Source organism: Lycorma delicatula, chromosome 4, assembly GCF_047948215.1.
Source record: "Lycorma delicatula isolate Av1 chromosome 4, ASM4794821v1, whole genome shotgun sequence".
NCBI lineage: Eukaryota > Metazoa > Arthropoda > Insecta > Hemiptera > Fulgoridae > Lycorma > Lycorma delicatula.
In genome coordinates, this window is record NC_134458.1 from 58,435,239 (window position 1) to 58,461,948 (window position 26,710).

At 31.0% G+C, this 26,710-nt stretch overlaps 1 protein-coding gene across 3 annotated transcripts; it reads left to right on the top strand.

Moving 5' to 3' along the window:
• Positions 1 to 2,417: 2,417 nt before the first annotated feature.
• Positions 2,418 to 25,603, top strand: Spt-I (serine palmitoyltransferase subunit I). 3 transcript variants are annotated; one of them, XM_075363023.1, is made up of 10 exons: positions 2,421 to 2,600; positions 3,728 to 3,832; positions 5,895 to 5,993; positions 7,110 to 7,272; positions 7,522 to 7,654; positions 11,170 to 11,299; positions 12,418 to 12,615; positions 12,809 to 12,920; positions 15,673 to 15,941; positions 25,169 to 25,603. In XM_075363023.1, the coding sequence occupies exons 1-10, from the start codon at positions 2,559 to 2,561 to the stop codon at positions 25,343 to 25,345; spliced, it is 1,428 nt and encodes a 475-aa protein (XP_075219138.1). In that variant the 5' UTR covers positions 2,421 to 2,558; the 3' UTR covers positions 25,346 to 25,603. The 3 variants fall into 3 exon arrangements, with proteins under 3 accessions (XP_075219140.1, XP_075219138.1, XP_075219139.1); XM_075363024.1 differs by having other exon boundaries at positions 2,453 to 2,646; XM_075363025.1 differs by lacking the exon at positions 12,418 to 12,615 and having other exon boundaries at positions 2,418 to 2,600.
• Positions 25,604 to 26,710: the final 1,107 nt, after the last annotated feature.

Consider the following 26,710-nt stretch of genomic DNA (forward strand, 5'->3'; position numbering starts at 1 on the left):
AAACAAAACTCATGTGGCCCAACACCACTATGGCTACAGTTTATCAATCTTTAATGCAAGATAGATCCACTTCAGGCCAAAAGAACTATGTGGCAAACAAAAACTGGTATCAAGCAATAACCTGTTGTAGCAGCCCATTTTTAAGTTGAACAGTGTAATTATTATTAAAAAATATTAGATAATAACACATATAGTTTAAGGAGCTGATATTATATCACAGCACATTTATTTAGAAAAGAATAGTTCTTATGTTAAATGAAGTATAATTAATGCAGTTATAAAATGTATACTTGTAATTTTGTTTTGGAAGTAGTGCATTAATGTTAATTTGAGAGTAACCATTTCTGTAAGATATAACTATTTTAGTGGTAAGAAAATTTCTCCATCAATCTGTAGCCATCATCTGAGCTGCTTTCAAATGCATACACAGTGTGGTCACATGATGAATTGAAGCAGTGTGCATAATGCATTGTTTCATGATGTAAAGGGTATAATAATTTGTTCCTTTATAGTAATTATCACAGTATTTCTTATGGCTGTGGTGGGAGTAAAGCATCTGAGGTAAAAGAGACACCAGATGTTCATTTTATAGGCAGCCCTTGTGGTAACATAGTGAAACTTTTCTTTCCTCCACATCTCTTTTTCCACCCGTTATCAACTGTAATGATAAAACTATGGAGTCACCATAATAGCTCGTTAAATACACAGGAAAAAATGTGTATTTAATGATACACAACTTCATCAGGCTTGGCATGCTGATAGCATGCCAAGCCTGATGAAGTTCTATATTTGGCTCAGTGAAGAAGATGCCAAGTTCTATATTTGGCTTAGTGAAGAAGCTGATGAAAACTTCTTTACTCTTTAGTTTCCTTAGAAAGTCTGGGAAAAAATTTATTATTCTTGATAATGGCTATCACGTTTGAGAGTATGTCATTCATGTCACATAATCTGTAATCATTATTGGTCAGTTAATGTAGCCCATGCATTCATTTTTTCTTAATGCAGCTGAGGGCTAGCTTATTTTGTGGAATTATATAAATTCTTTTGTTGTGGTATTAAAATAATTCATTGATTTTTTGTTATTAACAAATGCTCTATTAAACTGATTCAGAAAAAAGTAGCACAATTGAGAATGTAACAACAGCAATGTGAACCAAAAATTTATAAATTAGTCATATAATAATTTCCACTTACCAACTATTTTTATTATTATGTCCGAACGCTTTTGGATATTAATCCATCATCAGGAATATTTATGTGTTATGGATTATAATTATTTCCTTCACAAATTAATATATTAGATGAATTTTGAATTTTTTAAAAACAAAAGTTATAAATACAACAATTGATCGTCAAAATTTTAAAATAATGTCGATGTTGTCCGTCATGTTAGTATGAAGCTCTCCTATTGGACAAACTGAAACCATGCACCTAGTGAACTAAAGTATTCATAGTGAATAGTCATAAATTTAATTACATTCTATTACTTCAGCTTGATTTACAAATTATTATTCATACAAGAGTAAGAAACCTTCAAATTAGTGGTAGGAGGTGTCTACTAGAGATTCTGAAACAAAATCTTAAATATTTAAATTTTACTTAATCCTTCAGAAAGTAATATAAATTAAAAATTTTAATTTTATAATCAAAAAAACATGCCCAGGAATAGAAACTACTTTTTTATTATTATAATCTTGAATTTTGCTACTGAATATACTTTAATATGGATATGAGAGAGGAAAAATAGTGAAGACACCAGACTCTTTCAGAATTAAACCTCAGATTAGGTGGTTTAGAAGTCAGTATTCTAATCACTACACCAACTGACCGAGTAATTACTTTTTTGATTTTGTATTTCAACTGCTAGTGAATTAATATAAAATAAATGGACTCAATTTTAGCAGAAAGATAGTAAACTTTATTTTATTAACTATTATTCTTTTCTTTCAGTAATACCAGTAAGCTATTTTCTTTTTTTTAAATAACTATTTAATTTTTGTAATGCAACAAACAACAAAATTTGAACAAGATATTTGTAATAATTGGACCTAATGTATTTTGAGAGGGCGAACATTTTCATAAAAACAGAATTAAATACTTTGTTTAGAATTTAAACTAATACTTCTCAGAATCACACTGTAAGTGATTTATTGACTAAATTAACCTTCAAAATTCGTGCGTCTTCATAAGTTTAAAAACAATACAAAACAATGGTACCAACCAACCATAATCGTTTTTTTCCGTTTGACTACTATAAATGTGTAAAAAATTCCTGAATAACAAAAGTGCAGTTATAAAATGGAACAATTCATAATTTAAGTAACCGAAGTAAATTTATCTAAATGCAAACTTACATTTAGATAAATTATACCTCACATTTTTGTTGTAATGAATGGGATCGAATATCATAATGGCTGGCGGACGGAGTTTTGATTAGCAAGGTGCCTATTGTTCAGGCGCCTATACCTGCAATACTCCATTAGGGATGCTGTTTAAGTAGTTACGTTGCGTTATTTCGTTGTTAAATGTTAATTAATTTTTAATCTTTTGAATTTACCATGAATTTTGCTAAAACTGTTTTAAATGATATATTTGGAGATGTAAGTAATTAATTTGATGGCTCAGTACCAATATAACCTCTTGGTGGTATGTATGATAAATAATGAACTTCCTATTTACAGTTTTATAGTCATTTTTTAACAGTTATTATTTCAGTTTAGCATTTTTATGCTGTATTGCCCTGAAATATATTTTATGCTTTTAGTGTATGTTAAAGTTTACTTTTCTGTTTTGTTTACTATGTTGCTTTGTATCAACTTGTATTGGTATGGTAACTTACTTTATCGACTAGGACAGATAATGGTCGGTACCGAATAATAATTTGTGTCATTGATATGCTGCTCTATTTATTTATTTCAGTTTGGTATTGATACCGGTATTCCCATTATTATTTCGTGGTTAGGTAATGGCGATTTACTCCTCCCATAACCTAAAAGAGATACGCTATTATATATATTATTCACAGTTTTGTGCATGTCATTCTGTATCCGACTTCAGGATAATTGAAATTCTGTATATTTTTTGTGTAGGTGTAAAATTTGTTTATTTTTGTAGCCCTTAATGAAGTTTTATATACTTAACCTAGAAGTTGCTTATCACTTACCAATAGATTCAAAACATTTTATCATTAATGTACAAAAAAATTACATAACAGAAATTAATTGTTGTGCGTATTTAATTACTCTGATGAGATCTCAGATCCTTGATGAATAACAGAAATAAGTCTAAGTAAAATAGAAACAAAAGTTTGCTTGTCACAGAGCTCTAGCAAGTCATGCTGTAGATATAGATCTACAGCATGACTTGCTATAGAGCTTACCTAATCTTCGACTAAAAACTTGTATTTTATCAACAGCTAACCTTTATAAATCAGTATTATATAGGTAGTAATTATTAACTTAAATGTGATTTTACTATACACTTCTAATGCTTAATTATAATTATTCTGTATTAGATATGATGTTGTGTTAGAGATGCAATTTGTTTGATTAGTTTTATGTTGTTGTTTTCAATTCTTTTAAATACATGCTTAATTTTTTTGTTAGTATAGTGGCAAATCTTGAAACTTATTGCAGTTACTTTTATCCTACAGCTTTTTCCGAGGTATGTGCATTCGTTATGCAACAAAATGTTAATGTTTGTAAAATAACACATACTTTTCTTTCAGGTCCCCTTTTATCATATGGTCTTAGAGGGTTTATTACTCTTATGGGTTCTTTGGCTAGTGTTCCGTAAAAATAATCAAAATGACAAAATACAGCTGAGTGAAAAGGTAAGTTGCTGTTGTAAATTTTTTCTAATAGATTTTTGTGTATAAAAATTATTTTTACCACAAGATGGGAAGTAGAGAATAGATGTGGTAATTAAATTTTACCATAGTATAGGGGTATTCAACTATAACTTTTAATTCTTATTAAAAATTAGGAATAAAAAATGTACTCGGGTAAAGGTCACAGATGATTTTACATTTGTAAATTACCGATGATTTTACATTTGTAAATTTTCCGTATTTGCAATACGGAACTGTAAAAGCATTATTATATTTTAATATGATTATTGGTACTAAAAAGTTGTTATTATTAACTTCTAATCCTTAAGAAAGTAAGTGTTGAGGTAGCATATACAAATGAATTCTTCATAAGGTTGAGATGTTTTTATAGACTTTGTTTTGGACACTGAGCAGTAAAACATAAACCTTCACATGCTATCAAGATTAAAATTATAGCGATCCAATGTTGTCTCCAACTTATTCTGTCCAACTTGCTCAAGTTGAAGTGTTGTGTAAACATTTCTTTATAGTTTATTTGTTGAATTGATCATGAGCTAAAGGTACTGATCTGTATTATTTACAGGAGTAGCTCCTAACAATTCAAATTCCTAAATTGACTTTACATTTTTATAATACCAACAAAGCTGTTAGAACTTAATGATGATATGTTAAATTTAAAAATCGATAAAGTGTGTTTAATCATCTATTTATATGTCATTGAAAGTATTCTGTAAAATATCAATTGCTATCATTAAATGTGATCGATGCTTGGAATTCAGCATACAAATTAAGTTTATTCTATGAGAGAATATTGAAACTAGATTCTATGTAAAATATATACATTTTATATATATGTATTATAAAATATAAATATTTTATATCACTTTAAAAAGCTTTTTTGTCCTTCATTATTTACCTATAGTGAACTTAATGGTTATTTTAGTCAAATTCTCCCAATATGAATATCTTGTCGTAATTTTAAACACTGGCGTGTGATAGATAAGCTTAATTATTAATGACACATTTGTCAAGTGATGCGGCCTATTTTAGCAAACCAAAATTATTCTGATTTTGGAATGATTACTTTTGGTTTTAAAATAATTACATAATCTTTAAGGTCTAAGAAATTTTTCTAGTTGTATTAATGTTAATGTGGAGGAGTGCACAATATTTCTGTTTTTATTGTGAATTTGTATGCAGTTTGTGTGTTGTTAATGATTACATAAGGTCTGGAGGTTGCCATTCTCTTTGCTCTCAAAAGGGAATTTACTGAGGGGTGCTAATTTATCAGATGTATATACTACTTAAACTTAATTAGTATATCGTGTATTACAATTTGAATTATAAAGTTGTGGCTTTGTTAGCTGATTAATACTTGTCAATGGCAGTGAATTAAATTTGTTAGCAGGTCATAAAAGTATAATTTGGCTCCAATCCAATTTGTTATCTTTGAAAAAGTTACAAGAGTTGGTCCCAGTGCTTTCAATGTTCTCAGTACTGAAAACATAAGAACAGTAATTTTAATTATAATTTTTCTGTTTATTTGATTTTTAAAGTGTAGTGTTAAATTTAAATAAATAAAAATAACCAAAATTCTACAAATGAAAGTTTTTGGATGGCTTGTGTGAGCTTTTGTGTCATTGCACTAAAAAATTACAAATTTTTATTCTCTGAAGTCAAAACCAATTTCTCATCTGTTGTTATAAAATATTTTATTTTGAAAACTGATAACATCTTTTATTTATGTTCAACTTCTTTGTTCACTTTCAGCAGTTTAATAAGATGCTTGAAGAATTATAAAAGTGTTACGATAAGATTTATTAGAAATTTTATCCAGTTCATAATTGAATGTATTTTAATGTCTATTCAACCTGGTGCATAAATTATGTTTTACTTAATTGTACCTTATAACAATTGTATGTATTCTGTTAGCATAGCACATAGGCATTGTCACAAGTAAAAGAAAATTTATTTTGTTTTAGAAGATAATTTACATTTATTGTAGATCATATCTTTAGGTTATTTTTCATTTGATCAGTATGTGTATTGTGATCTTTATTTTTAGGAGAAAGAGCACCTAATTAGTGATTGGACACCTGAACCCCTTGTTGAACCTGTACCAGAAGATCATCCTAAACTCAAAGAAAGAATTGTCAATGGAAAGGTTTGTTTACTAGTTATTATTATGAGTTTTTTTTTGTTTATATTATTATGATGGTATTTTGAGTGATCTACTATGAGTGGTCCAGTAATACTGTATATATTATTTTAAACGCTAAAAATTCTTGATTATTCTTGTCTGCTCATTTCTCACTTGTTGTTAACAGTTAATGGAATATTTGTACAGTATTTTATAAGTATAATTTAATTTTGTTTTCAGGATTATTGTCAGATATTTCAGCAGTCTCCACCTGAAGTTCTAATCAGAACTTCAAGATTACCTAATCAGGTAATCTTTCAGGTGTTTCATATCAGTTTCACATAAATCTGAAGTCACGATAGAGAAAATTGTTGTTGTCCACTTTAGGTATGATGCTGTGTGATAGATTCCTGCAGTGCTATTACTGTTTAGGATGTTTGCATCTTCTGTGTGATCTCCTTTGCTAGAACCTTTTTGTCATTTAAGGAAGGTAGGCTATTACCTACCTTTCCTCATTCACAGTGAAACACTGGGTCTATGGCTGTGTGATGTTGCCTTGGTCTTTTCACTGGAAAAATACAGTTTTAATTAAAAAGTTTGCTATCTTTCATGACATTTACTTGTCCAAGAGAGATGTTTACTGTCTTTCCTTAGGAGCTCTGCTGGTATGTTGTTATTAGAATCTCGTTTAACAAATTGCAAAGAGGCTTTGCTTGCAATCGATTGAATCTGGTGAAATATGCAGTATAATTTATTTAATTCTATATGATAATATTAAGTTAGTTCTCTGACAGTAATTGTTACAGTTAGTTTTCTTTGTTAAAGTAACACGATTCAGATATGATACTTTATGTCGAATTTTAAGAAAAAGGGTAGCAGTTATAAATATGTATGTTGGTGTAATCCTAAAAATGAAGATTTAAAAAAATGCTTTATCTATTTTGGGAACAAATTACGAGTAATGATTTTATGTTCATATTAAATTACATTCTTGCAGTTCTTAAATACATTTACTTTTTTTAGGAATTAAGACATCTCAGATTCTGTTCTACCCATTGTCGATATTTTATAAACATTTATTTATTATTATTTTTAAGATTTTTTATTCAATGTGGAGTAATTCAGTTGTCGTAATTCCAGGTTGGGAAAATGATAAATGTAGATGGTCACTCCTGTGTTAATTTTGCAAGTCATAATTATATTGGGTTTATTGAAAACAAAGCTATGGAAGAAGTCGCTATCAATGCTATATATAAATATGGTGTCGGCTCTTGTGGCCCTCGAGGGTTCTATGGAACTGTAGGTAATGTTAATTTAGAAAAGATACTAATTGTTTAAAACTTATTGTTAAAGTGATTAATTAAAAATCTTAAAAAGTATTTCAGCATTGCGTAATGAAAATTTTTTTGAATGTACAAGAAATACTCTTTATATTGTTGTGTTCTTTTTTTATTTATCAATGTAGAAGCTACATATCAATATAGTAGTATGTCAGTATAATATAGTAGTTGGCTTAAATCTGTCAAAATAATTTTCTTTTTTTTTATTGTAGATGTTCATTTAGAATTGGAGGAAAGACTCGCTAATTTTATGGAAGTTGAGGAAGCTGTTGTTTACTCATATGGTTTTTGTACTATATCTAGTGCTATTCCTGCTTATGCTAAAAGAGGTGATGTAATATTTGTGTGAGTATTATTAAATTTATGTTCATATTTGTTAATTAGGCTTTTTTGTGCTGTTTAACAAATTTTTTTTAGTTTAGTACAGTAAAATTATGTAGGATAACAGTGATATCAATGACCATTCTTGTTCCTTGTTGATAATTACAGTTATATAATTGTATTTCCATAGTTTGGGAAGGATGCACAGTAAGTCTTAACTTTTGCAAGCATAGTTGGTCAACGAAAAGTATTCATTTTGCTTGCCTCTGGTTATGTATTTGTGTCGGTAAGCAAGTGTAGTGGGAGTATATAGAAAGGGAAGGGGAATGACCCATTATGCAGTATAAGATGATGTTCAGTCTTTAACCCCTTACTGGACTATGACAGAATATTCTGATGTAGCCAATAAGCACGAAAAGGGTCTTTGTCAGAATATTCCGTCGTTGAGTTTTGTCTGATTTTAATATGCTCTGTTATAATATTCCAGTGATTATTTTAAAATGTACTTCATCATTATTCTGCAATGGTATACAGGGCTAGTAAAGAATTTTCGTCGCATTCTAAGGCATTTATCGTATGTAAACAGCTGATATGACTTCTATGGCGTGTTGTTTACATCTTCTTCATGAGTGATTTTATGAGTATTTTTACATGTTAATTTTAGGCTGTAGCTGTTGTTTAGTGATTGAGTATTGTGTATATGCTGTATAAATTAATTTATAAACTTTACCATGTATTTGTAAACTGTACAAACTATTGTTTGTTAGTTGTAAACTAATACTTTTATGTATGTTGTTTTCATATATTTGAGATGGCATCTACTTACAAAAAATGAATATTTTTAAATTTTAGACTAGTTACAGTCTGATAGCAATAATGATAGTTTAGATGATATGTGTGAAGACATATCATTGTTGTTATTACCTGATGATTATGCTGTTGGTGAGGTCGGTGCAGGTGATGGAGATAGGCCTATTCAAAGACATACAAATAATTTTGAATGGGTAAATTCATCAGTCTGATTCCTTTTGTAGGCCCTCCAACTTTACTGGACAATCGAGTATAAATGTTGTTATTCCTGATCCAAATGACGTATTTATTATTTTCAAACTTTTTATAACTGATTAATTGGTTGATATAATTATAAACCAAACAAACATATATGCAAATAATTTTCTGTCAAACAAAATTCTGAAGCGTTTTCACGATTTCAAGGGTGGAAACTAGCAGATAGAAATGAAATATTTTTACTAATTGCAGTTTAAATTTTGCATGGAATGATTTGGAAGCCCAAAATTGATAAATATTTTACAAAAAAACCATTATTTGCAACCCTAGGTTTTTTGCCTATTATGGCACACAAACGTTTGAAGCTTTTATCTAGATTTTTACATTTCACAAATAATGTTCCACGTCAAAAAAACAAAACATTAAATAAAATTAAACCTGTCTTAGAATAGATAAATGACAAATTTTCTTCTGTTTACACACCAGAGAGGGAAGTAGCTATTGATGAAAGCCTTTTGTTGTGAAAAGTTCGGTTGAGTTTCGTTCATTTTATAAGAATCAAACAAGCTACATTTGGAATCAGAACCTGTGTTTTGTCTGAATCAAAGCCAGGATGCATTTATAAGCTACTTGTATACACTGGAAGTGAAACACAACTAATCCATAATGCAAATTATGGGCATGTAACAAATGTTGTACTTACTTTTGTTGCATGACCTGCTTCAAAACGGATGTTGTGTATATTCTGACAATTTCTATTGTAGTCCAGGGTTGGCTATTGTTTTGAAAAATAAATGCACCGATCTGGTAAGAATAGTAACGTGTAATAGAAAAGGTGTTCCCAAGGATTTTGTAGAAGAAAAATGAAATGAAAGCATTGAGTCTGGTAGAATAATGCTTTTGAAGTGGTGTGATAAAAGGGATGTTCTATGTTTGTCAGCTCAGTGTGAAGTTCTTCCAGTTGAGGTAAGAAGTAAAGGGAGAAGTGTCATTCCTTCAACTATAAATAATTACAACATTTATAATGTGGTGGCGGTGGGGGGAGGGGTTCATAAAATGGATCAGATGCTTGGGGCATGCCCTCTTGAGCCAAAAAACAAAATTTCTGACAAAAAGGAATTCAAACACTTAAATATGTGCATATTCAATGCACATATTTTGCACCAAAAATGAGGATAGTACACACATCTGCAATTTAGAGAGGTTTGGGTGGAAGCAGTTGTTGAAAAACATTTTTGAGCCAAACCAAAAACAGGAAGACCGTCACTAGAGAATCCTCTGAAGTTGAAGGAAGGCACTTTCCAGATTACATACCCACGAATGGAAAGTGAGGAAATGCTTCAAGAAGATGTATAGTGTGTTCATGCAATAAAAAGTGTAAAGACTTGAGATACCAGTGTACGAAGTGCAATGTTGGGTTGTGTGTAGCTCCATGCTTTAAAATATTTCATGCATTAAAAAACTGTTAAAAACAATCACAACTAAATAAAACTTTTAGTAGTAAAGTCAATAATTTCAATTACAATATAAAATATAATTTAGTGATATTTATGGACAATATGAAAACGTCATTAACATGTTCAAGATAAGTTAAGTAATTAGGTTTCTGTAAATATAATAAAATATGTTTTGCATGAAAAATTACTGTTTATTATATGTGTACTAGGCCATTATTAGTAAAAATAAAATTATTAAAGTAAAATAAAATAGATAAAGGTAGCATTATTTTATGTGAAAATACAAAACCAGTAAGGGGTTAATTACTTTGCATTGTTTGATAGTGTTGTATCTATTACACTTTGACTTAACTTATTATTTTCAATACTACAATAAACAGTATTTTTAAATATTTCTCACAACAGTAATTTAAAAAAATTTATTTAAAAAGAATTGTAGCAAGATAAGCGACATGTGGGAAACAGTTTTTATTGCCTGCAGAAGGACACATGCATGCATGTGTTTTGCTCTGTTAAAAAGCAACAATATAGTTTTCTCACCTGCATCCAAAGTACCCCCTCCAATCTGTGTGAAAATTAGTACTACTACTACATATGTTCAACATCAATTATAGATTGTTATTTTGTAATTTTTTTTACTGTTATTATTACTTAATTCTTTTCTGATTTTCAAGTGATGTTACAGATTTCATAGAAATAATACTCTTAATTTTTATTACAGTATGTATGGAAATAATTCCACTGATGTTGCTTTTCTTCTGTGGTAGTATATTTACAGTAACTTCCCCATATTATCTAATGAGGTAAAAATTGAATAAACAATTATGTGTGAAACCCCCCATTACCCGCAAACATCTCTTGTATCAGTGTTAAGTGATGTTTGTATTTTTCAACTTATGATGAAAAGTTTTGTACTTTGAATTTTCTGTAGATGTTATCTATCATGTCTAAGCTTTTCAAATGTCAAGTGATTTGATCTGACTTCAACAGTTTATTTTATCATATAAAACCTTGTTTGAAGTGTTATCTATTAAAAAAATAATGTAATCTATATATAGATTTTTTTCATTGCAGAGATGAATGTGTTAATTTTGCTATTCAGAAGGGTTTGGATGCTTCACGCAGTCATATAAATTATTTTAAGCATAATGATGTAGAAGACCTGGAAAGATTACTTAAACATCAGGCTCAGCTAGATATCAAGGTAAAGTGCATTTGTGGTAAAAAAAAAGTTAAAAGGTACTTTTGCATTTCAAAATCTGTCTTAGTTGTCATATACCTGTACATTTAAAATTTCTTTTTCATTTTTCTCCTAATGATAACCTGTGTATTAATTTTTCAAAATATTGTAATTACAGTAACATCTTACGTATATAACTTATTTCTGTTAAACAGGGTGAACATAAATTATTCAGTGCATTTTAGTGGTTTATAAAGATGAACAAAACAATGTTGTGCACATTGATACTTTTTAAACATTAATGTAGGTATTAGAATTACTGATGACCTTGAATGAACATGTCAGCACAATGTAACAGGGGAATTGTCAGTTTAGTAATGGCTGGCATGCAGGAGAAAGCAGTGTGCATACTATGGTTTCATGAATGCAGATTTGTGCACAAAAAAGGTGCTGGCAGATCTTCCATCTCCAAGGAAGTTGTGGATCAAGTTAGAAAAACTTTTCAGAGAAGCCCAGGCAAATTGACTCATACGAGTTTAGAACTGGCAATATCATCACATGTTTCAAATCTTATCACTTTTCCAATCCAGTTTGTGGGTTAGTTTCTAATTAAAGTTTAACTTCTCAAATTTGTGTTTATTTTTAGTAGATGTTTATATAAATTTCTCAGAATTAAATTCGCTACAAAGTTAATCAGAAATTTGCATTTCTTTGTTGGTAAATTAACAAAGTTATTTAATTCCAAATTTAAAAATGTATATTTTCCAACAAAACTGTTTCTTGTTTTACCCTGTTTTTCTTAAAACAATTTCTCAATTCAATTTCTTGGAACAAAAACCTTAAGGAAGCACCAAATTTACCTCTAGATTTGTACCCCAAGAATTTTAACATGGTTTAATTTCACAGAGGGAGAAGAAAGCAGGGCTAAATATTTTGCAAACCAAAACTCAGTAACAAACCATTTTCTCGCCTATGTTTATATGAACTTTTTTTTGGCTATAGGATCATCTCCTTAGAGACTGCCGTGCAATTTGGAATCACTCTTTATATATTAACAGTTGAATTTGTTGATAATGGATATATCTGATGTAATGATGGTGTAGCTTTGTTATTAACTTTTTAAATCGCATTTATTTTTACAGAACCCAAAAAAGGCAGAGAAAACCAGAAGATTTCTTATTGTTGAGGGCATTTATAATAAAACTGGTCAGATTTGCCCATTACCTGAGTTAATTGAGCTCCGTAAAAAGTATAAATTACGCATATTTATTGATGAATCTATTTCTATTGGTACTTTAGGGAAACATGGTAGAGGACTTACAGAATACTTTCATATCCCAGTGAGTACTTATTTGATCTTTTGTTGTTTGTTTCAGTTAATATTTAACATTTGGCAAAAAACTTGATGTTCATTTTTTCTTTACAATTTAGGAATTTACTTTTAAAATTTTCAAATAATGGAATGATAAAGTTACAGTTCCAAAAATGTTCATTAACAGATTTTGTCGGTTTAATGTTATTTTTATTTTTCAGAGGGATGATGTGGATCTAATAATGGCAAGCATGGAAAATGCAATGGCAACTATCGGTGGATTTTGTGTAGGTTCATCTTTCATTGTGGAACATCAACGACTGTCTGGTTTAGGTAAGAGTTTGTTAATCAACTTGAGAATAGTACAGTGTGATGAAAACAGTTGTGTAAAAAAAAGATTATAATGAAGTAGCATAAAAAATCTGGTGTTTTGTTAAATAACTTAAAAATGCAGTTAAAAAACTATTAACGTTTGTTTATAAAAACTTGTTAGTTCAACTCTTTAACAACTTGTTTGAGTTGACTTGAAGATATGGCAGTGAGTGCCAAATGAGAAAGTATTGTCTGTAACCACAAGATAAAATTGGGTAAAATCAGTGTAATGATATTTATTTGTAATGTGTTTTAATAATTTACAACGTACTTAGTACGGTTGAGATGCAACAATTTTAACTTTATAATAAGGTTATAAACTTTGAAACATGTTATATCAATTGAAGTTTCAAAACAATTTCAAATGTAAGGTATATTTTACTTTATTATAGAAAAACAAAAAATGCAACTCTGAGATGGAATTGTCAAATTAAATGATAAAATGTGTTTACCCAAAACATAGTTTTACTTTATATCTCAAGCTAATTTTTTTTGTATGAACTTAACTATTTTTACTTATAAGAATTCATTAAACAGAAGACTTTAAAAAAAGAACTGAACAAGAATTCATTAAACAGAATGAACTTTTGACTTAAATTACATTATTGTAATAAGTAGGTAGTGAAAAGTTGTGTGTGTGTGCATGTGGATGGGCGTGTGTGTGTTTAAAACAAAAAGATGTGCTGTAAGTCCCAGAGTCTAACTTTGGCTCCTTTTAAAATGAAAATAATTCAAATCATGTAATTTTTTAGAACATAAAGTAAACATTTTCCTTTGTTGATGTAAAATTTTACATCGACATTTTTGTGCGACTAATACGAGGCATATTCATAAAGTTAGGGCTGTCGGCTTTTATTTAAATATTAGTGGGTCTGAACACAGTTTCATGCATGCAGAGCCGTCTATCGGCTATTTACAAAGCCATTGCATTTGTTTTGATTCAGCAGTCGTTTGCCTGCCAGTGAATGTAGATTGCAATGTCCGTGACAATTGTTTCTCCTGCCAGTTGTGAAGTGCGTGCTGTGATTCGATTTTTGTGTGCAAAAGATCTTCAGCTGCTGAAATTAATCGGGAGTTGTGCTAGTGTATGGACCTACATTAATGACTGAAGGAAACATTAGACAATGGTGTGGATATTTATAAAATGGCCGCACAAATGTGCATGACAAAGAGCGGAGTGGCAGGCCCAGTATTCAGACTGATGAAATCGTTGAACAAGTGAACTGAAAACTGCACTCAGTGATTAACGATTAGTGCTCTGGCTGATGAATTTCTGCATGTTGGACACACCTATATTTATATGATTGCCACTGCCAAAAGCTTGGATATCACAAATTGTATGCAAGGTGGGTACCAAAAATGCTCACAGAGAGCAAAGAATGTGCAGTAGACTAGTGTTTTTGGACTGCTCCGACAAGATGGAGATGATTTGTTTTTCCACATTATTATGGGTGACAAGACATGGATATTCTGCACCAATGCATAATTGGAACAACAGTCAATGCAGTGGTGCCATTCAAGTTCCCCAAAATCGAAAAAGTTTAAGCAGTCTGTACTCGAGTCGAAAAATGTTGGCTATCATTTTTTGGGATGAAAAGTGTCATTTTGGTTGATTTCATAGAATGTGGATTAATAATTACAGCTGATGTGTACTGTGAAATGCTCACTAATACTGAGACTTGCGATCCAAAATTGACGATGCGGGAAACTGTTGTCCGGCATAATCCAACTTCACGACAAGGCACATCCTCACACTGCTGCCTTAACCCAGAAGAAGATTCAAGATTTTCATTGGGAACTTTTGATCACTCTCCATGTAGTCCCGAACTTGCACCTAGCTATTACTTTCTCTTCTTGAATTTGAAAAACTGGCTTGGTGGGTTTGAAAATGACAAGGAACTGAAGACTGCCGTTGTCAACTGGTTCAATTCCCAGGTGGCAAAATTCTATGCAGAGGGGTTAAAGAAACTGGTGCAGTGTTACAAAAAGTGCCTAGAACTGAATGGTAATTATGTGGAAAAGTGAAGTAGATATAAGTAGTAAACTAAAACTGTAAGTAATACCGTTTCTCATGAGTTAATTTTTTTAAAACCAAATAACCCTTACTTTATGAATATGCTTTGTATTTCCTTAATAAAACATTTTTTGAAAGTTCTATATACAGTTATTTTATGTTAAAAGACAGTTTTTCATGTTATATGGTGTTGGTTTTAAATGTCAGCATGTCAAGAACTGTAATAACTGATTAACATATTTGAAACTGGTCAAAAGTAAATTTTTAATAAATTTACAAGCCCTTAATTGAAAAAAAGATGTATAGAAATTAAATTTATTTAAGTGGAAGTAAATTTAAGTAAAATTTTAACGAAATTCAGTGAAAGACAAGGATTTATAGAAAATTCATTATGTAGAGAAATTTGTACTTAGGTAGTTATAAAAAAGTCTGATTTTGATTAGTGGTCAGTAAAGAAGTAACATATATTAATAATGATTGATTAGGAATAGATTGATTATAGGTAATAACAGTATATAATTTTAGATAAGATCAATTAACAAAATATTAATGTATTATGTCTTTAAATCATATTTAATTGTACTTTATGCTGCAATATTTATGCTTTAATTGATATTGTGGACTTATAATTGTAGTTGTAGTAAACATGCATTTAAAATTGTAACAGAGAATTTGATTGAAAAGTTTACTTTAATCTAGGGTATTGCTTCTCTGCATCTCTTCCTCCACTGCTAGCAGCTGCAGCTATAAAGGCATTGGATAAAATTGAAGAAAATACTTTCCTTCTAAGTGCTTTATCTGATCGTTGCCATTGGGTTCACAATGATATATCAGAAAATAATGAAATCAATGAAGTGTTGAAACTGGAAGGTCATCCTGATAGCCCTGTAAAGCATTTACGCATTAAAGATGTTTTTTCGCTTTCATATGATAATCAACTGGAAATTTTGAATAAAATAGTCAGTTATGTAAGTTATTGAAAATATTAATAATAATTTTTTATATGTTAAATAGTTTTAAATAATGCTTATTTGTGTGTATGTGTGTGTTCATGTGTGCATGTGCATGCATATATACATAATTATTGACCAATTTATTGTTTCTGATACTTCTATTGACTGTACTACAAAGCATAAAAAATAGATTTCAGAATTTTGAAAAGATTTTTTACTTGCTTCTCTTAGAACCATTCATTGCTTAATAATGCCATACATAATCTAGATACATACATGTATACACACAATTACTTTATCTTTACTGTTTATTAATTTAGAGTAGGTATTATCTCTGTTTTTTTTTTCCCCCAGTGAGTTTTTTCTACTGAATGCCTCAATCCACACAGGCATGGCATAAAGCAAAACAGACAGAGCAACTGTGATTTGTCCATCTCTTTTTCTGCCTAGGGACAGACCTCCTGCCCATAAGCCTGCTCAGATTGGTCATCATCGCCTCAGCTCTAGCAGTCATCTCTGTCAGGTGTACAATAAGCAAGCCTGACTTTTCAAGCCACACTCCAAGATGTTTAACTCGCCCTGAAGTGGTGACTCTTACTCCATTTACTGTGATGGCCAGTTCCCTGATTTTCCTCCTCCTGACCATAGCCAGAGTCGATGTTATATTGGGTGCCAATTCCATTTTCCTAGTAGAGAGCCAGCTACCTATTCTGTCCACCGCACTGTTTGCAGTCTCCATGATGTCGTCCTCAGTACTCCCCGTGATCAGGACTACCAAGTTATCTGTATATGCCACTATCCTTGCATCCCCTGAAAGCTCAAGCCTCAGGAGACCCTCATATGAGAGGTTCCGCAGGAGCGGACCCAAGACAGAGCCCTGTGGAATCCCCCCAAACAACTCCAACTCCTATTGTCCTTCCTTTGTATCCAGCAACACTTTCCTATTGTAAAGGTAATCATTAGTGCAACAAGATATTCGCTGATGCATTAGTCCCTCATAGAAATTATTACTACAGACCATGGAATCCGATTAAACGCGCCCCTGATGTCAAGGAGGATAGCCAATTGTATCCTCCTCACCCGCCAGGAGCCGTGCCGGTGGCTCCTTGCCCAGTCCAGTCCAGTCCATGACATATTTTACTGCCCCAGTTGTGGATCTCCCTTGCACAAATCCATATTGATTGGGGGAGAATCCATCTCCCGCCTCCATTTCCACACTGATACACTCAGCCATAAACATTCCAATAGTTTTTCCAAAATGTTCAACAGAGGAATGGATCTATAGCTGTGACTAGCCCTTCCCATCAGGCCCTGGTTTAGGGATTAGCAGCAACCGGGTGACTTTCCAACAATTCAGGAAACGACACCTCTTCAGGATCCTGTTCATAATTTCTAGGACAGTGTGTGGGTGTGCTTCCGCAAACCCCCATAATGACGTTTATATGTGGCGTTTAGACCCGAGCTTTTTTTTATGTTTATTCTCTTAGCTTCCATCATAATCTCTCCTTATGTAAACCTTCTATCGTGTTGACAGTCCCAGTCCTCCCTGAGGCAAGGGAACATATCCGACACGGCCCTAATAGCCTGGCCCCTACAATATTTAATTTTGCGAGGGGGGAGATGCCTACAATATTTCTTTGTAACAATCTGATGGGCCTTCTCCCATGGATTGTTGTCAAGCTCCACAATTAGATTTTTCCTCACCTCTTGTTATCTTGCATATTATTAAATTATTGTTGACTGGTGCCTTAAAATCCTGAAAAAATCTCTATGTGAAAAGTATTGTGGTAAGAGACAAAACTTGGCTATGCTATTATGACGTCCCAACCAAGACTCAGAATGAAGTTTGGGTGTTCAAAGATTAGGAGACCCCTGTGGATGTTCAAAATCCTGAGCAGTAAAGAAGAGAATTGTGGCCATATTAGTAAGAGATGAGTTTTAAAGCAAGTTGTATTGAAACTCAGAAGACAGTTACAGAGCAGTGGTATATCGAGGTACGCCTTGCTGCAGTTTCATTTACTTGAAGGTCTTAAGAACTGCACCCAAATTTAAAGGATGGACCCTGGTTTCTTCACCATGATAATGGTCCAGTGCACTGCTCCAAAGTTTGCCCCAAGTATTTTGCCAGTACTGGAATAAAACTGTTAGAGCACCTTCCCTACAGTTCTGGTTTTGCTCTGTGTGACTCTATACTGTTCCCCCAGATGAAGAACAGACTAAAAGGAAGGCATTCTATGAGTGATGATGACCTCCTAAGGGCTTGAACTATGAGTGCATTCAGATCTCTGATGAAACATGACAGAGTTTCTTTGAAGATTGATTTCAAAAGATGGAAAAGTGTATAATGTGTGGTGGAGATTATTTTGAAAAATTATAAAAAATAGTCATATTGTAAAACTTTCTTAGCATCCTTTGCAATTGTTTAAAATATCGTACTTGCAATTAGTTTTAATAGTTGTTATTCTAAGGTGTAACCCCTTTTTCAAAGTGTGATTTTGTGTTGAATTGTATTTATCTTTAGTTTGTGATAATTAATTTGTTATACGAGGTGCTACCCAAAAGTTCGGGGAATTTTACCATAAAAATAAAATAGCTTACCATAACTTACAATTTCCACGGTCTCCTTCAAAGTAATCCCCTTGGGCATTGATACTGTGATCCCAACCTTTTTCCCATGATTCCATGCATCCCTGAAAGTCTGCAGGTGTAAGTGTTCGAAGCATGTTGTGTGTTTCTTCCTGAATCTCCTCAATTGTGTTAAAACGACAGCCTATCAATTGAAATTTTATTTTCGGAAAGAGAAAAAAGTTGCACGGGGCAAGTTTAGGCGAATAGGGTGGGTGGGGAATCACTACCGTCTTTTTGGAAGCCAAGAAATTCCGAACAGCTAGCGATGTGTGCGCGGGCGCATTGTCATGGTGCAGAACCCAGCTGTTGTTACCCCACAGATCTGAACGTTTGCGCCTAATGCTTTCACGTAACCGCTTCATAACTTCACAATAGAACATCCCATTGACAGTTTGACCAAGAGGAACAAATTCTTTATGGCTAATGCCTTTGTCGTCGAAAAAAAACAATCATCATGGACTTCACGTTGCTGCAAACTTGGTGTGCTTTTTTGGCCGCGGTGAACTTGGCTACTTCCACTGCAGCGACTGTTGCATAGTTTCAGGGTCATACCCGTACACCCATGTCTCATCACCGATTATGATGTTGGAGATGAAGTTAGGGTCACATCTTGCTGAATTTTTCAATTCACTACAGACGCGATTTTGTTTCTGGTCGCTGTTCAACAGTATCGGTATGAATTTTGCAGCAATGTGTCTCATGTTCAAATTGTCCGACATGATGTGTTGCACGGACCCATATGACATTTGTATGATTGCACAAACATCATGAATTGTTTGTCTGTGATCTGTAACAATAGCCTCTTACACTTTTGCGATGTTTTCCGGTGTTGCATTTGTTGATGGTCTTCCTGAACGCTCATCGTCATCGACTGTCGTTCGTCCATCTTTGAATCGTTTGTACCACAAAAAAGTTTTACTTTTACTCATAGTATTGTCACTAAATGGTTCCACAAGCATGCAAGAGGTTTCTGCACCAGTTTTTTTAAGCATGAAGCAAAATTTGATGCAGGTTCTTTGCTTTTTAAAATCTGCCATTTAGATTTTCGCCAAAGCAGTAAAACACAACCGCACGAAAGTCAACAATGCAGCCTCTCACCGCTACAGCTGTTGGAACACTGATTCACAAAGAGTACTGTTAGCTTCATGTAGCGGCAGCAGGTTGTACCAACAATGGTTCGTGTGCGAAATTAAAATTCCCCGAACTTTTGGGTAGCACCTCGTATGATACAAATTTGTTGTTTTATGATTAATTAATTTATTTTATTCTTTTACTTGGCGAAAGATTTTTTTGAATTCAAATTTTGGTCTCTGTAACAATAGTGTTTTCTGTATTAATATTATGAATTTGTTTAGTAAAAGTTAAAAATTAGTACACAAAGATAAAAAACCGAGATGAAGGATGCTGGAATGGATAAAATATTAATTAAATTTATTACATTTTCATGATGTGAGTGTAGAGTTTATACTCTGTCATCAACTTTGATAAAAGTTATGCTGGATAGATTTTGGTTTTAGTATGCTCATTACCTTTTAATATGACATTGCTTTAATTAAAAAAGCCTTTAGTTTGTAGTTTAGAAAAAATGAAGAGAATACCCTATGTTTGTTACTATTTTCTGTTTTTGTTATTTGGCTTAGAACTGCTTCGACTTTAAATGGTTTCATATGTAAAGCTGATTAGTCATAAAATAATAACCTTTTGGGAGTCAGCTAGGGACAACCTGTTGTGCTAAGTATAGTTTGCACTGTTTGCCATTGATTGTTCATTGGTCATCGGTTCTGCTAGACCTTTATCTGTTTATTCTGTTGTATTTCTCCTTGAGTTTGCCTTACAGTTATGAATAAAATTTATATAAAGAAGCTTTTCAAATATGTAATGTAGAAATATAATTTAAGAAAAAACTTAAGCTATTAGACCTCAATGAAACGTAGACGTTCAGTAACTGATCTGTTCCATGAAGTTTAGTGCAAATGTCAATTCACTTCATCCCTTTGTATTTTTTCTTTGCAAGATATATATGTTTTATGACTTAAAAGCTGTATTCTTTTTAAATAAAATACAAGCAAAAAAAAAAAAGTTAGACTTCTAATTTTCACTGAAATAAAGTTCGTCTGTACTAGAAGGCATAACTAAATTAATGCTAATTTAAGTGCTTCTTTATTTTTTGTCGTAAAGTAAAATAACTTAATTACTTTATAATAATAATAAAAAAAAATAATAATGCAGGTCTGCAATGGCATAATTGTCTGGAATCTTTTTAGTGATTTCAATAGATTTCTTGGTGCTAAAAATGGGAAAAATATTAAAAAAATTCATTCACGAAAGATTCTTTCACAATTCGCTGTTTTTGTTCAGTCTCTAGACTACAAAAGAAGCTAAAAAATTTAAAGTTTTCTCATTGTTCTATGATAGGTTTTACTCTTTCATTCATTTACTGCTTGAATGTGTGCTTGTTTTAATGTGGTAATGTTGTACTATAGTTCATTGTAGGTATGAGGACAATAGTTCATTGTGCAATATTATTATGCTATGCAAAATACCAAGTTCAGTTAAAGAAATTTTTTTAGTCACTAAAACAACAATCAATTGTCTTATTAAAAAAAAAAAAATCTAAAAGAGTAAAATGTACAATTTATTAATTTTTTTTAATGTCTTTTTTTGTCATTAGTTCCTGTAGTTTTAATAAGGTTTGTTAATGCGTTATATAATATATACATTGCTGTTTGTACAATCTTATTTACACATAGTATTTATTAGTGATAGTGAAAGTTTGTTATTTGTCAATACTTATTTTGAATAGATTTCTGAATATTACTTTTACCAGGTACATTAGTGTACTGTATTTTATTATTTTATACCTTAATATAGTACATGTAAATACTGAATTGCAGTAAAATATTATATTATTTTAAAACTTATTACTTCATTAAATATTATTTTTGGATCAACCATGATTTTCGATTATCTGTGATTCTCTTCCAGTTATTATTGTAGATAATCAGAGTTGATTATTATAATTTTTTAAACATATATTATAATTTTTTTTATGTACTTATATATTCCAAGTAACTATTATCCTTATATTTTACAAGTAATTTTATGTAATATATATTTTACAAGTTTTTATTAAATTAAATTCCAGTGGTGTCAAGAGGCTGAATCAATGCACCTGTCTCTTTTTACTATATTTGTGAAAACTTTATTGTCAAAAAACAACAAACATTACAGAATACATAAAAAAGTATATTTTGGTGTGACATTAGAAGATCAAGGGCTCTTGATAAATTGGGCACTTCATAAATTTTGTTCCGTATGTGTTGAAGAGCTTCACCAATGGTTACAGAAAAAACTGTCTGTGCTTTGGAATGCCTATGGGATTTGGAGAGAACCGACCAATCGTAGAGATAATTGTTACTTTTGTTCATGTTTAATACAGGGATTCAATTTTAAACTGAAAGAGCAAGGGTTTTTAACCAAACCTTTTATCAGTTATACATCTTGTACCTTATGAGTCAGAAATACCTGTTCCTTCATCACCAGATAACTTAGATGATACATGTGATGAAGAAATGGTTTCACAGGTCTGTGCTAATGAACTTGATGAAAATGATGGTTATGATGATAGAAGTGATGAACCAAAACTGTTCAAGCAATCTGAATTAAATGATTTGGAGAGGAACTTAAACCTTTCTAAGGATTCCGTTGAACTGTTGGGATCAAGGTTAAAGGAAAAAAAAATTGTTAGCTCCAGGCACTACTTTTTAATGGTTTAGGAACAGAGAAAAATACTTTGTTCAATATTTTTCTGAAGAAGATGCATTAGTTTACTATGATGATGTACCTGGACTCATAGAACAGTTCCAGTTTGAGTACAAGGTTTCTGAATGGAGACTGTTCATTTATTTGTCAAAAAGGAGTCTTGAGGCAATTCTTCTGCACTATGGAAGTAATACGCTTCTTTACCAGAGGGGCATTCTGTTTATTTGAAAGAGTGTTATAAAAATGTTGAGTTACTTTTAGTTAAACTTCAGTATAAGGATCAAGGTTGGACAGACAATTTGTGGCGATGGTACTTCCTTTCTTACTGTGAGAAGAAAGTGGTTATACTAAATATCCATGTTTTTTGTGCAAGTGGGATAGTTGTGGTAGAAAGCAGCACTATAATAAAAAAGAATGGCCACCAGGACAAACCTTAAAAGTCGGTATGAAAAAAAATAAGTTTAGTAGAGCCAAGCAAAGCTTTTCTTCCTCTGTAGCATATTAAACTAGTGTTAATGAAACAATTTTTGAATTCATTAAAAAATGATGAAGAGTGTTTCAAGTATTTTTGCAGTCAGTTTCCTGGTGTATCAGAAAGAAAGATAAAGGAGGGTGTTTTTGTTGGGCCGGATATAAGGAAGCTTGTGGAAGATGAAATATTTGAATTTAAACTGGAGGAGGCAAAAAAACAAGTTTGGATAGCCTTCAAGGTTATAGTTACAAAAGTTTCTTGGCAACAAAAAAAGATGAAGATTACAAGAATATTATGTGTTAGAAAAATTAAAAAAATTAGGTTGTAAAATGAGCCTAAAGATGCATTTTCTAGATTTGCACCTTGAATACTTTCCTGAAGCTCTTGGTACAATAAGTTAGGAGCAAGGGGAAAGATTCTTCCCAGTCATAAAAGAGGTATGGAATGTGAGCGTGGTAGCTGACTACTGTTGGATTTTGAAAAGGGATGACCTGTTGCGAGACCATATAAGAAAAAGGAGCATCGAAACAAAAAGAAAAAAATTGTTATAAGGACTTGTACGGCTATAAATAGTATTTTAGTATCTGTTTTCATTAGTTTTAATGATATTTTAAAGTAATTTTGTTTTTCATATAACTTGTAAATAAATTCTAAATTTGATTAAAAAATTGGTTTTTATATTAAAAAAAAATTTAGAAGCCTTATTGTGAAAAATTCTTATGTGATGGAGCAACACTGAGGTCATTTCTAGATTCAGCGCTCAGAAAATACATAAGAATTAGCTATCAAATTGAAAACAACTTTTCTATCATTAAAAAATGTACGCCTGTGTAATATGTTTTACTTTCTTGGAATAAATTCAATGCTTTGCAAATTTAATTTATGTAATATTTTGTGTGAATTTATACCTGCAACATAAAACAATGATACATGAGTGAATCTGCAAATTTTTTTTTTTAGATTATTTCTTTAAATTTTATCTTAGCATTTTATTTAAATCTTTTATGGTATGTAATACTTAAACAAATTATTACATAAAGTCCTGAACATTTTTAATTCTATTGAAAATTAACAGTAAGGAAAAATTGAATTTTTTAAAAATCTAAATTGTAAATTTGGGGCTAATTAAATAAAATCTCTAAATATGTGTTTGTAACAAAATTTTTCATAGTTAAAAATTGTTTTGAAATTCTTAATATACAAGTATAATATATGTGATGTTTTATGAAAATAAATATATGTATAATTTTGAAATGACATTAGAAGCTATAAAAAATAAATATATTTTTTTAAAATTATCCTAACACTTTCAAAAAGAAAAATATTTAAATAAATTAATTTTGTGTGGAAAAATGTATGGGAACTAAGCGATGTTGAAAAGCTAAATTAAGCTGAGAATGGTGTGCATTAAGCTGGTTTGTATTGTTTGGAGTAAACTAATTAATACATTGGTAGTAGTGGAACTGCATCTGCTTAGTAACTTTATAAATACAATATTGATTGTCACTTTAGCCACCGAGAATATACTAGAACATCCATCACCTAATATAAGTGCAACTCAATTTTGTGGTTAGTAATGGATTTTAGAAATTTCTTAGCAGAGTTTTAGTAAAGTTCTTTGATCTTAAAAGATACTTAAGACATGTATATATATATATGTATGTATCTAATGAATTATATTAAATAATATAATATATATATTTAATATAATTCCTGGATATATTTATATGTTTATCCCATTATATATCAACTCTTAGGTTGTCGTGGGGTATAAGTTCCCACAAAAGGCCAGTAGCCAAACCCAAGTACCAAAGTGGCATTTGCTGCTACTTTTGTTTAAAAAAATATATATATGTAACCATGTAAAAAAAAGAAGCAGCAATTCTTTTCTTATTTTGTTTAGGTTATTATATTAAATCATGTTAAGGCAAATTAATTTATATTTTAATTGCAAAATGTATTTACACAGCTATCAACAATTATTGCAAAAGAGTGATGAATAATTAAAAATTAAGTGAAGAAAATTCCATTCAAGTAATAAATAAAATAAAACCTAGCATATTGTTAAATGAAATAAGTTTGAACAAAAATTAAATAAAAGAGCTTTAAAAAATACTGTACATATCTGTCAAAGAGACAACATATTTTAAAAAATTGCTTCAAAGGGAGCATACAGATGCACGTCAGGTATGCTAGAGTGAAACAGTTGGCAGCCACTTCTGTTGTATAGAGGTTAGTTAAAGTGGTTTAATGACGAGGCATAGGATCATCTGTTTGGTAGACTATTAATATACTATGATATTGAATGTGTTTATTTTGTAATAATTATCTGTGAAATATCTTGTTACTGATAAAAAATTAATCTTATTAATTTATTTAGTGTATGTCTCGGGGAATAGCTGTCATAACCTCATCATATTTGACAGCGATAGAGAAAGTACTTCCAGCACCAAGCATACGATTGACTGTGAGCGCTGTTATTTCTCAACAGGACATAAAACATTTAATAAATGTTATGGAGGAAGCATGCAGGCACTATCTATATTTGCTAAAATAATTGATTTTACTGCAAAAATAATTCATTGGTCTGCATATTAAGCTGATATATATTTTTAAAATGATTTCAATCCTTTTTATTTAATATTATTTTTAATTTAATTTGTTTGTTGTTAATATATTTAAGGGATGATTGCTCTATAGTCGCGCTGTAAAGTACATGTGATTCTGTGTAAGTGCATAATAATTGAACTTCTTTTAACTATGTATGCATAATTATATTTTTTCTTATTTTAATAAATGATTTGCTATTGTAAAATTATTTGTTGATGACTATGATTTAGATCTTTGTATTAACATTTTTCATTGCCACTTACTGATGCAAGTGCTATGGTTATATATATATCAAGTTGTACAGCCTGTTGATCAGTGTTGTAGCACCAAGTTAAAACAAACTACGTTGGTATGATTGGATACTTTTGCCATAAGTAAAACTTATTTTCAAAAAATGGCCAGTATACCAGAATGTTTTCCTCAGAAAAAACCTAATTTTTTTTTTTAGAAATTCTTTGTCTTTCATTTATAAATAATTAAATAAAAAAGGACTATATTTGATTGATTATTACATGTAATGCAGTATTTCAGCTGTAAATAAAACTTTAAGTGCAACAAATTGAAATGTATGACTTTCTGTTGTAATACATTACAAGCATTTTTTGACCAACAGTAACATAGAAGAGAGAAAGAAGATGTTAAATCATAAGCAAGATGCAATCTTTGTTGCGTAAATCAACAAATCTACATCTTATATGCTATACTGGTGCAAGAAATGATATCCAATCATTTTGAAAGTAAAAATAATAAACATATATACAAAATAGGTTCAAAATTTTCCTGGAATTAGTTTATTTTTCAAAAACTGCTTATCTGAAGAAGTTTTTTTATTTCCTTTTAAGTATTTTCTATTAGCAGCTATACACTTTTGCCAATGTCTGTAAAGTTGTTGAAACATTTCTGCAACCCATTTTGAGATATCGTCTTCAGTACTTTGTTGGATTGGCCATCACGTCTGTATTCTATTTTAGGAAATGTGTGATACAATTATTTTGTCACTGTGAATGCTGCCAACATGAAAAAATTTCTTTATTTCAATGGCTATTTTAAACTATGATGCAATTCTGGGAAATTTTTAAATCTATTTTGTAAATATTACATAGCAATTAGAAACATTTTATGTGGAAAAAATTGGAAAATATTACAGGCGTTTGTAGTTCATGGTTTGTAATAAATAATCAGACAACTGAAGGTTTTCACTGTTGTACAATGGCAGTATAATAAGTATCACCTTAATGTGCTGAGATTTGCTAGCGACTTCATTATTAGCTCTGAGAGTATACAGCGATGGTGTTTGGGATCAATGTTTTCT

Coding starts and splice junctions, on each gene's coding strand:
- Spt-I (XM_075363023.1), top strand. CDS start 2,559: ATGAATTTTGCTAAAACTGTTTTAAATGATATATTTGGAGAT. Junction 5,994..7,109: donor AAAGAATTGTCAATGGAAAG/GTTTGTTTACTA, acceptor TCGTAATTCCAG/GTTGGGAAAATGATAAATGT. Junction 7,655..11,169: donor AGAGGTGATGTAATATTTGT/GTGAGTATTATT, acceptor TTTTCATTGCAG/AGATGAATGTGTTAATTTTG.